Source organism: Dama dama, chromosome 9 (genome assembly GCF_033118175.1).
Source record: "Dama dama isolate Ldn47 chromosome 9, ASM3311817v1, whole genome shotgun sequence".
NCBI classification, from domain to species: Eukaryota; Metazoa; Chordata; class Mammalia; order Artiodactyla; family Cervidae; genus Dama; species Dama dama.
In genome coordinates this window covers 64,082,083-64,095,427 of record NC_083689.1, presented here as the reverse complement: position 1 = coordinate 64,095,427, position 13,345 = coordinate 64,082,083, and the positions used below count along the sequence as shown (strand labels likewise).

Genomic DNA, 13,345 nt, shown 5'->3' with positions numbered 1-13,345 from the left:
AAAGATAGTGCAGAATGGCATAGGTACTGTAAGTCAGCAGAGTATGCATGTGTACTTAGCTGGATGGCATCCTCTTTCCACAGATGGTCAGTCATTCTTCAGGTTTCCCTGGCTGGGGACCCGGGGCCTGAGCTATTCATTCTCTCCTGCATCACCATGTTCCAGCAGGTGGCCAGAGCAGTGGCTATTTAGCCGATGCCCTCTGTACGGACATCTAGGCTGTCTCCAGGGCTTTGCTACGGTGAAACACACTGCCCCGTGCACCAGATCTAGGCCTCTCTGAGGGAAGCACCCACGTTCAGGATATGATGCTGCCCCTTGGGCATGACGCTCCCTGAACCAGGACTCCTCACGTGGGGGATGAGGAGGGTTCGATGTGTTTATTCAGTCTGTTAGAACTGCGGGAATCTTGGGGCCTCTGAGAACACCTGGGCTGGGCTTCTCCAGGGTGCTTCAAGGATTCTCTGGGTTCCAAAATAGTGTAGGGACATGGAGGAGGTGAGCTGGAGAGTCCAGATACTCACCCCAAATCCAATGAGAAGTCTCTGCCTCTGCCTGGTTTTCAATTACGTTTCTTTAAAGAAATTTTTTTAATTCAAAATTCTCTGATACAGCTTGACTGATTACCTGGCCCAGGAATCCCATCTGTATCGTGCATACCCACTGCTCCTGTTAATGCATGCTATACTCTTGTTCTTTATATACAGAATTTGCTAGCTGCACTGGGTCTTAGCTGGGGCTCACAAGATCTTTGATCTTTATTGCAGCATGTGGGAGCTAATTCCCTGACCAGTGATTGAACCCCGGCCCCCTGCACTGGGAGTGCAGAGTCCTAGCTACTAGACCACCAGGGAACCTCCTACCCATGTTCTTATTGTTGCCCCACGACTTTTACCAAGCTCCCAGCCGACAAACTCCAAAAGGTGTCTGAAAGTGCCACCCTTGTGTCATTGAGGTTGTTTTTGCTGTTCTTTAGGGGGGGGGGGGTGGTTTGGGCACATCATGCAGCTTGTGGGATCTTAGTTCCCCAACCAGGAATCAAACCTGGGCCTTCAGTATTGATACACGAAGTCCTAACCACACTGTACCACCAGGGAATTCTCATGGAGTTGGTGTTTCTAAGAGTATGGCTGATTTACAATGTTTTGTTACAGGAGTGCAGCAAAGGGATTGTTATATATCTACACATGGTCATTGTTTCAGCCTCTGTTCCCATACAAGTTATTAAAACCTGTTGAATAGATCTTCCTGTGATACAGAGTAGGTCTTTGTTGATGATCTATTATAATTATTATAAAATATATATATATATATATTAGTGTGTGTAGGTTTCTTTCACCTAATCTATCCTTTCCGCTCACCTCTCCCCTTTGGTAAGCATGTTTCTTGTCCAAGTCTCTGAATCTATTTTTTTGCAAATCAGTTCATATGGAATGAGTTTTTGATTCCACCTTTAAGTGATATCACGTGATGGTTAGCTTTATTTAGTACGATCATCTCTGGGTCCATCCACGTTGCTGAGAAGGGTCTTATTTTGTTCTTCTTTATGGCTAAGATTCCACTGTCTCTCTTCTTCCTTATCCATTCATCGGTCCATGGACATTTTGGCCACTCTGGTGTCTCTTGGTTACTGTAAACAGCGCTGTGGTGAACGCTGCGGGGCCCGTGTCTTGTCTTCAGATACACCCCAGGTGTGGGATACCTGACCAACTGGTAGCTCTATTTTCAGTTTCCTGAGGAATCGCGGTACTGTTCTCCATGTGGCTCTTTGCATTCAAGGACACTGTAGGTGTCCCTTTTCCCCACATCCTGTTCAGCATGTATCCTTAGTAGATGTTTTAAAGATAATTGCTGTGACTGGTGGGAGGTGATACCTTGTTGCAATTTTGAGTCCCTTGTCTCTAATCATTAGCCATGTTAACCATCTTTTCCTGTGCTTTTTCTCTTTTAAGTAATAGTGAAACTAATATTTACCTCTTGAAATTGGCCTCCAGAGAGTCGTCCTGATTTGAATTCTTTTTTGATTACCTCCCCCAGGATATTTCTTGAGAGCTGGGGCTGCAGGCCTTGTGAATATTCAGTGCCGAGTTGCCGTTACAGGCAGTGTCCACACCGAGGCAGCACTTAGGTTCGCAGCTGTGTCCCAGCACACCCCAAGGCAGCCGTCCGCAATTCTGTGGAGCTTCTCTGGATGACCCTTGGGAGCCTGACTGACTCAGTGTTCCCACACCTTCCTGTGAGGCAGGGACTGTGCAGACATCCACATTTCTGGCTCTCTCTCCCAGAGGTTCTGAGTGGAAGGGGCTGGGGGAGGCTGGGAATGTGCATTTTGTAAAGTTCCCCAGGGGCCTCTGAGGGAGCGGCTTCTGCCTCTCTGCTCCCCACCTCTGCCCCGCCCCGGCAAACTCGAGCTCAGCCAAGCTGGGAGGACTAGGAAGTCATTCATTTCACCCAAAGTTTTCACTACTTGGGCAGTAGGAGGAATCAATCAGAATTCATTAATTAGAACCCATAGGAGCCACCTATCTAAACCAGGGTTCCTTGAGTGGGGCGCCTCAGTGTGCTGGAGAGGCTGTTAAAATGCAGATGCTCGGGCCACACACGCATCTGCCATAGAGGAATCCTTGAGGGCACAGCCAGGGCGTCTGCATTTGAATCAAGCTCTCCAGAGTGGCCAACCTTCCATGCCTCTAAGTGATGAGAGAAACTGAGAATCCAAGCGTGAGAATGACTTGTCTTCAATCATGTCACACGCTGATGGCAGAACTCTCTCTAGACAGAGGCTCCTCGCGGTACAGAACTCCAGCACTTCTCCACTGTCCAGCATGCCTGCAAGCTCTCTGTCATCTGACACACCCCACCTGGCTGTCCTGGGACAGGCCCCTACTGTCTAGAAAGGCTGTGGTTTATTGTCTGTGGGATTGGTCTTTGATTTGACAAAGTCACTGTGTGTACAGGGGTGGCCACACTGGCCATCGTATGAACACCCTTCTCTCCACCATTCCTGTGGGCCTTGAAAAAAGGTCAGACAGACAGATGTGACCAAGGTGTACAAACAGAACCCCACTTTATTAGCAGTTAGTTCAAGATTGTACATTAATGGAGGAAGGTTCCCACGTTCAACACAACCCAAAACGGCTGGTTTGAGAGCCCTGATCAGCTGAGTGGGGAAGCACCCTCCTCCCCACCCACAAAGGAAGGAAACCTCTGACTGTTCCCCTAACCTGCCCCCCACCCTCTCAGTCAGCCCGCTCCTCTCTCCCCAGGAAATGACATGAATTTCATGCACAGATTACAAAAGGAGCCCTCTTGCTGATAATAAAAGCTAGCACAGTCATAGAAAACCCTCAACGCCCTCATTCTCCTCAAGGGCCACAGAGAGGCAGGGAGGGATGAACTTATTAGGATAAAACGCAGCCAGAGTCTTCCCTGGGCCCTCGACATTGACTGCACAGGAGGCCCACGGCTCTCCCTGGTGGAAGCTGGAAAAGCCTCTGGCAGTCTGAGCTGGCGAAGGGAAGCCGTGGGGACAGGCAGCCTCAGCCAGGTAAGCAAGCCGGAAGCCCAGCACTGCCTCAAGGGCAGGGGGACCTCCATCCCCACCTCAACGAGAGCGGACTTCCTTCCTTCCTTCCTTCGATGTCTGAAAACCCACGCTGTAGCCCCATCTGCTTATTCTAGATGGGAAGTTAAGTCCTGGGAGGAAAACTGTCACCTAGCTCCTTAGTGCACACAGCTTGGACAAAACTTCACATCTCCTGCCTCGAGCCCAGTGCTTTCTCCTCAACCGTGGCCTGGGCAAGCTGCCCCCACCCCCTTCTTTGGTGCGTCTTTGTGGCTCTGCCCCCGTGCACACAGACCATGGGCCGCCAGGAAGTGAAAACCCAGAGATGCAAAACAGAGAGAGATACTATTTGGTGCCCTGTGGTCCAGTCCCAGGATCAGGAGGGCACAGGACCTTCTGAGTCCAAGATGCCTCATTTCCAACAGGCCCAGCCTCCGCGCGTGAGGCCTCTTCCTTCTAGACTCCCCCAGCCCAGTTGGGAAGCTGCCTCCCCCGCCCTCTCCAGGAGCTCTGGCCTGCCCCTCCGTTGATTTGGCACTTGGTACAGGTGACAGTGGAGGGACTGAAGTTTTTAAGTCAGCAATAAGAGGTAACACTCCCCATAGCCTAAATTGCCCTTGCCGATACAGGGTTTAGAGGAACTAGACACCGTGGAGAAACAGATCAGCTTGTGGGACGTCGAGGCTCAGAAGTAACGTCATTTAAAAAACCAAAGTGAGCAGAACGAAAACTTCACTGGCTTGAAAGAGACTTTAGAAAACACACTTCCAAGATGCAACCTGTGTACCTTAACTAGGCCCTGATTCTAAAACCAGGCATAAATTATTTGGGGGAACTTTAAATAGGGACTGATGTTGCTGGGAAATGACTGTTGTCTTGGGTGTGATGGCGGGCCAACTGAAGGAAAACGACCTACCTCTTAGGAGATGCAGGCTCAAGTATATGGGGTGGAGTCTTAATGATAAAACTAGTTCAGAAAAAATGTACAGACAAAAAGATAAAAACAATGTGGCAAAATGTTCACTGTAAGTCTGAACAGTGGGTAGTAGGAGTTGGTATAAAATATCTGGTACAACATTTACTTGCTCTTTCTAACATACCTGTGGGGACAGCTCCATGCTGGGACCAACTGGTCTCTGCAGGTCAGCCCAGCAGTTTCCTCCTGCTGGGAACAGACCACTGCTCCCTCGCTGGGCCCCAGAGGCACTGGCTGCTCCTACTGAGAGGTGCAGAAGAGACACATCCTTACACCTCAGACTCTTTCTCCAAGAGCAAGACTCCTGCCGTGGGTGGCTCTAGAACCCCGGGTGACACAGTGCACCTGCTCCCAGCCTGGGGCACAGGTGTGTGGAGGAGATGGCAGAAGGGGGGCAGTTTCTGCTCTTGTTTTCAGGCCAGAGGACGCCGCACCACTGACCCTGGTTTTCTCCCCCCTCAGGGGGATCTGTGTACTCAGTAGCCAAAGAGCCCCTAGGGGACTTCTCTCCCCTCCCCAGTACCTCCAGGTCCTGGCAGGGGGTCCTCGAGACAGATTCCTTTAGTGGGAAGGGAAAAAGTAGCAGTGACAAGACAGACTTACAACATGTGACAGGTCAAGTCCCCAGGATTTCCTCTGCTCCCCCAGGGTCTCAGATCTGCCTGTTTCTTCCTCAGGCCGGAGGACAAGGGGAACGGACCCACCTGCCCCTTGAGGACAGACCTCAGACGGTGGGAGCTGTGAGGTCCTCATCACAGAACATGAGCCCCGCACTAGAAGGGCGGGAAGGAAGGCTGGGCTCTGTGCTGCGGAAGCCGCTGCCAGCTCTGGGAGTCTGGTTCCTGGTGCCAATAAGTCCTCACGAGCATGCACGCAGGCATGCCGCCCAGTCCTCAGACACTCCGCTCCTAAGGCCCCATGAAAAGCATAATGGGAACACCTCTCTTGGGGGATGGTAGAACCACATGCAGCCGGCCCCGCAGAACATTCCACTTCTCCATTCCACAGAGACCCTGGGGACCAAGACCCAGGTTCCCAGGCTGGGGAAGGGCCTTCTGAGGTGGGTCAAGCATGACAGGGATGCAGATCTGGGACTGAGAAGGCACCTGGCTGGGAAGGAGTGGTTTGTCCCTGTATCCTGGAATGACCAAGGGCGTGACCGAGGGAGGGACAGCAACCTGGCAGAGTAGGGTCCCAAGCACGGGCTCAGAGGCAGTGTGGCACTGGAAGAAGAGTTCTGGGCATGGAAGCGGGTGCCTCAAGTTCGCTTCTTGGCCCTGCTCCCAGTCAATTCTGTGACGTCAGCCCAGGAGGCCACCTCCCCTTTCTGGAGCTGTGTCCACACCCGTTGAAGGACCCCACAGCCCCAACATCCTAAAGTCTTCTGAACAAGACCAGCCTCTCTAGAAAGGATTTCCAAGGTGTCAGTTCAAAGCCGAACTGGCAGTGGGAGGGACTGGGGAAGAGGCACCCCAGCCTTAGTCACTTCACATTGTTAAGAGGGGGGGTAGGAGCAGGCCCCCACCAGAAACTAGTCCAGAGATCCCCTTGTCTGCAGAGGGGCCTGGAGACAGCTCGGGAGGGTCCTGGGGGCCCCCAAGCTCCCAGGGCAGCTCCCAACCTAGCACCATGTGAGGGGAAGGGGACAGGCCAGCATTTAGCCCCAGGGTCTCCTACCTCAGCCTGGCTGTTTCCTCTGATCAGAAGTCCCCTGGGCTCACTGCACTTCATGAAGCCGGACTTCCTGGAGACACAGGTCTTCCCTCTGCATCTCACCACCCCTGCTCTCCTGGGGTAGCTGCAGGGCAGCCGTGGCATGTGACCTCTCCAAGGGCACACTCATCCTGTGTCCTTGAGGCCCCCACACGTGAAGACACATACCGCCCCTCCACCCCATGCTCTAGCACTGAGATAGGACACCCTTTGGGACCGGGGCTTGCCACCATTCTGTACGACTGAATTAAAAACAAACCCAACCAAAAAAATATAATATATATATATATATATATATATATATATACACAGTTATATATATATATGTAACACAGTGCAACCCCAGCACCCAGGGTATAAACTCTGGCACCAAGAAAAAAAAAATTTTAAAATACTTTAGCTTCTTAGTACTTGGGAGGTTAAAGGGGGCTCTAGGTACCCTCGGCCCCAGGGAGCTGGCAGTCTCACCAACTCTGTCCAGCATCTGCCTGGGGCCAAGGCAGGGGCCTGGGGACAACAGATGTACACGGGAGCATGTATACGGCTGGCCCCACGACCGCCTCAGTCTCTTACCACAGGAAACACCACGCATGTCATATCCCAGGGGGAGAGAGGGGGCAGGGCTGAGGACTGGGTCTCTGGGTCCAAATGGCATGGCAGTGCCCCCAGGGCCCTGAAGGTGGCCTTGAGAACCGGGTGGGTACTGTATGAACCAGCGGTTCTTTCCCCAAAGCGGGAAGGTGAGATGCAAAGGTAATGAGCCGCAATGGGTGTGGAGGTCCAGCATTCTCTCAAGGTGGCCACCCTCACACCCCGCCTGTGGCTGCCTCTGGGTTTCCAGCTGACCCCTCTGAAGAGCCTGGCTTGAAACATCAGTGAAACGTCCAATTTCTCTCTCTGGTTTGCCAAAGGTCCCAGCTGGACCCTTGTCCTTGTTGTCAGGAGGACAGAGACGATGTGGCAGCTAACACTGAGTGGACACCCTATGGGGCAGGAGTGAAGGATGGAGCACGCGGTGGGTAGAACACAGTGAGGGACAGAGAACAGAGTCTTGCGGACTCCCTCCTACCAGCATGTGGTCCTCCACCAACAGGAAGTGGCCTCCCCATAAAGACTGAGCAGAACGGACCTCAGGTGGCAAGGGAGGTCCGAGAGGCCACCGACCGCGTGCTGGATGCTCTGAGGCACGTGGGCACCTGCCTGGGCTCTCCTCCTGGCTGGCCCGGGCCGCGGCAGAGTATTGCTTGTGAGTGCTTGGCCGGCCGGGCCCCACTCCCCACTCTGCAGGTCAGTCTGGCTCAGCGTGTGGCGGGACGTCCCTGCCGTCACATTCAGTCCGGCGGTGGGGCCACGGCTACCTGGTGTTCTGCAGCTCCTCCCGGAGCCAGGTCGGCAGTGTCTGGCCCATCTTGTACAGCAGCTTGGAAAGCTCGACGTTGTGGTCCCGGTAATAGTCCTTCAGGAAGGCGCGGGACTGTAATGGGAAGGGAAGCTCAGACGTTAGTCACGTGCTGGTTTGAGTGACCCCCGCCCCCTCCTCTAGAAAACTAGCACCCCACTGCCATCATCTCCCACTCCCATTATTTATTCACAGTCTTCTTCAAAATGGTAACCTTCAAAAGAAAACATATAGGAGAAGCACCAAACTATAGTATACAAGGTGAAAACTCATGATTGGGAGAAAAGAGAGAGAATTAATCAAGAATATTTTGTTGAGGATTTTTGCATCCATGTTCATCAGTGACATTGGCTGATAATTTTCTTTTTTCTGTGGTGGTATCCTCATCTGGTTTTGGTATCAGGGTGGGTGACGGTGGCCTCACAGAATGAGTTTGGGAGTCTTCCTTCCTCTACAATTTTTTGGAAGAGTTTAAGAAGGTTAAGTGTTAACTCTTCTCTAAATGTTTGATAGAATTTATCTGTAAAGCCCTCTGGCCCTGGACTTTGGTTTGTTGGGAGTTTTTTAATCACATTTTCAATGTCAATCTAAGTACTTGTGATTGGTGTGTTCATATTTTCTATTTCTTCCTGGTTGCGTCTTGGCAGGTTGTACCTGGCAGGTTGCTACCATTTCGTCTAGGTTGTCCATTTTGCATTTCTGTGGTGTCAGTTGTAGCTTTCTCTTTTTCCTTTCTAATTTTATTGATTTATACCTTTTTCCCCTTTTTATCTTGATGAGTCTGGCTAATGGTTTATCATCTTTGTTTATCTTTTCAAAGACCCAGCTTTTAGTTTCATTGATCTTTTCTAACCGTTTTCTTCATCACCATTGTGTTTAATTTCTGCTCTGATCTTTATCCTCAACAAAATACTAGCAATCCTAATCCAACAATACAGTAAAAGGATCATACACCATGATCAAGTGGGATTTATTTCAGGGATACAAGAATTTTTCAGTATCTTCAAGTCAATTAGTGTGATATACCCCATCAAAAAATTGAAGAATAAAAACCATATGATCATCTCAATTGATGCAGAGAAAGCTTTTGACAAAACTCAACACCAATTTATGATTAAAAACTGTCCAGAAAGTGGGCACAGAGAAAACCTACCTCAACATAACAAAGGCCATATATGACAAACCTACAGCTAACATCATTCTCAATGGTGAAAAGCTGAAAGCATTTCCTCTAAAATCAGGAACAAGACAAGGATGTCCACTCTCGCCACTTTTATTCAACATAGCTTTGGGAGTCCTAGCCATGGCAATCAGAGAAAAAAAAAAAAAAGAAAGGGAATCCACATTGGAAAAGAAGTAAAACCATCACTGTTTGCAGACGACACACTATACAAAGAAAATCCTAAAGATGTTACCAGAAAACTACTAGAGCTCATCAATGAATTTAGTCAAGTTGCAGGACACAAAATTAATACACAGACATCTATTGCATTTCTATACACTAACAACAAAATATCAGAAATAAACAATCCTATTTAACAATGCACTGAAAAGAATAAAATACCTAGATGTAAGGACAGATACTATAAAACTCTTAAGAGGAAAACATGGGCAGAACATTCTTTGACATAAATCACAGCAAGATCTTGTTTGATCTACCTCCTAGAGTAAAGAAAATGAAAACAAAAATAAATAAATGGGACCATAAGCAAAACGAAAAGACAGCCCTCAGAATGGGAGAAAATCTTTGCAAATGAAGGAACCAACAAGGGATTAACCTCCAAAATATACAGACAGCTCATACAGCTCAATATCAAAAAGCAAACAATCCAATCAAAACATAGGAGGAAGACATAAGCAAAGACTGCTTAAAGAGCACATTAAAAGATATTCCATATTACTAATTATCAGAGAAAAGCAAATCAAAACTACAGTGGGGTATCACCTCATGCCAGTCAGAATGGCCATCATCAAACAATCTACAATTAATACTGGAGCAGATGTGGAGAAAAGGAAACCCTCCTACACTGTAGATTGGAAGGTATATTGGTGAAACCACTGTGGAAAACAGTATGGAAGTGCCTTAGAAAACTAAAAATAGACCTACCATGTGATCTAGGAATCCCAGTCCTAGGCATATACTGGAGGAAACCATAATGAGATGAAAAAAAAAAAAAAACTGCACCTCAGGATTCATTGCAGCACTTCTGAACTTATTTACAAAACAGAAACAGACTCAGAGACTTTGAAAACAAGCTTATGGTTACCAGAGGGGGAGGAGAATAAACTGGGAGTTTGGGATTGATACATACACACTGCTGTATTTAAAATAGATAACCAACAAGACCTACTGTATAGCACAGGGAATTATGCTTAATATTTTGTAATAACCTAAATGGGAAAAGAATTTGAAAAAGAATAGGTATATGCATATGTATAAATGAGTCACTTTACTATATACCTAAAACTAACACAAACTAACAGTGTTTATCAACTGTTTATCAACTATACTCCAATATAAAATAAAAATTTAGGAAAAAAGGAAACAGAACACTCCTTAATACCATATATGAAAATAAACTCAAAATGATATAAAGACTTAAACGTAAGACATGATACCACAAAACCCCAAGAAGAGTAACATAGGCAAAACATTCTGGCATAAATGATAACAATGTTTTCTTAGGTCAGTCTCCCAAGGAAAAGAAATAAAAGCAAAAATGAAGAAGTGGAACCTAACTAAACTTAAAAAGCTTCTGCACAGCAAAGGAAACCACGGACAAAAGAGAGAAAATATGTGCAAACAACGCAACCAAGGAGTTAATTTCCAAAATATACAAACAGTTCATGCAACTCAGTATCAAAAAAAAAAACAACTCAATTGAAAGAGCAGACCTAAACAGTTCTCTGAAGAGAACATACAGATGATCAACAGGCACATGAAGAAACATTCAACATGGCTAATTAGAGAAATGGAAATCAAAACTACAATGGGATCACTTCACAAGGATGAGAGCGGCCAATGTCAAAGATCTACAAAAAAATAAATGCTGGAGAGCATGTGGAGAAAAGGGGTTCCTCCTATACTGTTGGTGGCGATGTAAAAATTGGCACAACCACTATGGAGAACAAAAGAGAGGTTCCTTTTTAAAAACTAGTCATTGCAGCATTATTTATAATAGCTAGGATATGGAAGCAACCTAGATGTCCATTGACAGTTGAATGGATAAAGAAGTTGTGGTACATATATATAATGGAATATTAGCCATAAAAAGGAATAGCATCTGAGTCAGTTCTAGTGAGGTGGATGAACCTAGAGTCTGTTATATAGACTGCAGTTAGAGAAGAACAAATATTGTATATTAATACATACATATGGAATCCAGAAGGATGGTACTGATTAACCTATTTGCAGGGCAGGAATAGAGAGACAGTCATAGAGATCAAACTTGTCACAGCTGGGGAAGAAGAGGGTGGGACAAATAGAGAGTAGCATTAAAACATATATATTACCACATGTAAAACAGATAGCTAGTGGGAAGTTGCTGAATAACACAGGACCCCAACGTGGTGCTCTGTGACAACCGAGAGGGATGGGATGTTGTGAGGAGTGGGAGGGAGGTTCAAGACGGAGGGGACATATGTATACCTATGACTGATTCGTGTTGGTATATGGCAGACACCAACACGATTCTATAAAGCGATTTTCCTCCAATTAAAAACAAAACCAGATCTACAATATGATCCAGCAATCCAAATCCTAGGCATACATCCAGAAAAAACTCATTGGGGCGCATGCATCTTTTCACACACATGCATTGGAAAGATATGTGCACCCCAATGTTCATAGCAGTACTGTTTACAATAGCCAAGATGTGGAAGCAACCTGTGTGACTATCAACAGATGAATGGATAAAGAAGATGTGGTACATATATATATATATATATATACATACACTAGAAAATTAAAAAGAATGAACTATTGCCATTTGCAGCAATGTGGATGGACCTACAGAATATCATACTAAGTGAAGTCAGACAGAAAAAGACAAATACTGTATGGTATCACTTTATATGTGGTATCTAAAAAGTAAATCTATTTACAAAACAAACAGACTCAAAAAACAAACTTACTTGTTACCAAAAGGAAAGGGAGTGGGGAGGGACAAATTAGGAGTATAGGTTAACAGATACACAATGCTATATATAAAATAGATAAGTAACAAGGATTTACTGCTGATAACATAGGGAACAATATTCAATATCTTGTAATAACCTATAAAGGAAGACAATCTGAAAAACATACATATATATAAACACTGAATCACTTTGCTATGTACCTGAAACTAATACAATATTGTAAATCAACTATACTTGGATTTTTAAAAAATGAGCAAGGGGTAATGAAAACACTGGGAAACATAACCACAGTCACAATGTGTGCCCTTTCCCATTTATCCTATAAAGGATGTCCTCTCCTACAAGAATGCCTCATCCTTCCATGCCATAGGTCCAAATGCTACCCCATCCTTCCAGGCCCAACCCCAGAGTCAGCCCCCACCTCGTCTGAGAAGCCTTTACCCGTCCAGCTTCACATGGCACATCCTTGTTCTGAAGTCCCATCACACATGTGCATACTTCACTACACAAAGCACTTCTTGCCTTGTATTCTACTTACTGGCACATGTGACTCATTTCCCTCCTAGACTAGGAGCTCCCTGAAGGCAAAGAACATGTCTGATTCATTTTCAAAGCCCCATAGCATTCAGCCCTTGCGAAAGGAAATAAATCCTAGCCCACGTATCCTCCTAAGAACACTATCCAAGAAATGTCAAGGCAATGCATTGAGCGCTGGGTGTCAGATAAAGAGAAGCTTCTCTCCAGTACAGAACCCCCATCATTTATTCCCCTGCCACAGGCAGCATGTCTGCTACTTACATCCAAGTCCATCTCCGGGTACTTCCGGCCCTTGCTTTTCCCTAGACACTTGGTTTTTCCTCCTTCGAGCAGCTGGCACCAGAATCCTTTCTTTGGATCAAACCTGTGGAGGTAGGGAAAGCCTTCATCCTTCCTTAGCCTGGAAATCCTCCTGAAACTCTCCAACTCAGGGGTGAGAACCCAGTAGGAGAAGAACGTTTAGTGGGGGTTCTTTTGCTTTTTAATAAATTCAATCTTTATCAAGAAATGCTCCATCTACAATTGTGTTTAAGCATGTGTATCACTGGAAAGTTGCTGTTGTTTAGTAAACTCCAGAACTGACAAAGCAAGACTGCCTTCAGAATCTGAAGACATGCTGGGCCTTCCAGGGTATTTCGGGGAGAAAAGGTGCTGTTACCGGGAGGGGAGGCATAATGACGTCAGAATTCAGTCCCAGATCAGCAACTATCTGGAGATTCTTGGGCATAAGGACAGCAGGAGAACAGAGCTTCCTTCTGGCAGTAGAGCGAGATGGGGGTTTCTGAATGGATCACAGGGTAGGCATGGTGATGCTGAGGGCAGCTGTCATTTACTGAGATTAGTACATGCTGGGCGCACTGAGCCAAGAGCTCTACAAGATAGTGACCCTCGGGAGGTAGGAATTATTATTACCTGTACCCCCAACCTACAGAGGAGGAAAGTGAGGCTTGAAGGAACTAAGACACAAGTTCAAGGTCCCAAAGTTAAAGAAGTAATGGGTCTGGAATCCTCACCC

The 13,345-nt window shown here is 46.8% G+C and overlaps 1 protein-coding gene across 3 annotated transcripts in view; it reads right to left on the bottom strand.

Annotated features, from left to right (window-relative positions):
- Window positions 1–3,039: 3,039 nt before the first annotated feature.
- Window positions 3,040–13,345, bottom strand: part of NDST1 (N-deacetylase and N-sulfotransferase 1) — a 121,034-nt gene continuing 110,728 nt past the window's right edge. For all 3 annotated transcript variants that reach the window (XM_061151741.1, XM_061151739.1, XM_061151740.1), the window contains 2 exons: window positions 12,592–12,694; window positions 3,040–7,728 (listed from right to left, as the gene is read on the bottom strand). In XM_061151741.1, the coding sequence (XP_061007724.1) occupies window positions 7,609–7,728; window positions 12,592–12,694 (223 nt within the window). In that variant the 3' untranslated portion in view covers window positions 3,040–7,608. The remainder of the gene's footprint in view (window positions 7,729–12,591; window positions 12,695–13,345) is intronic.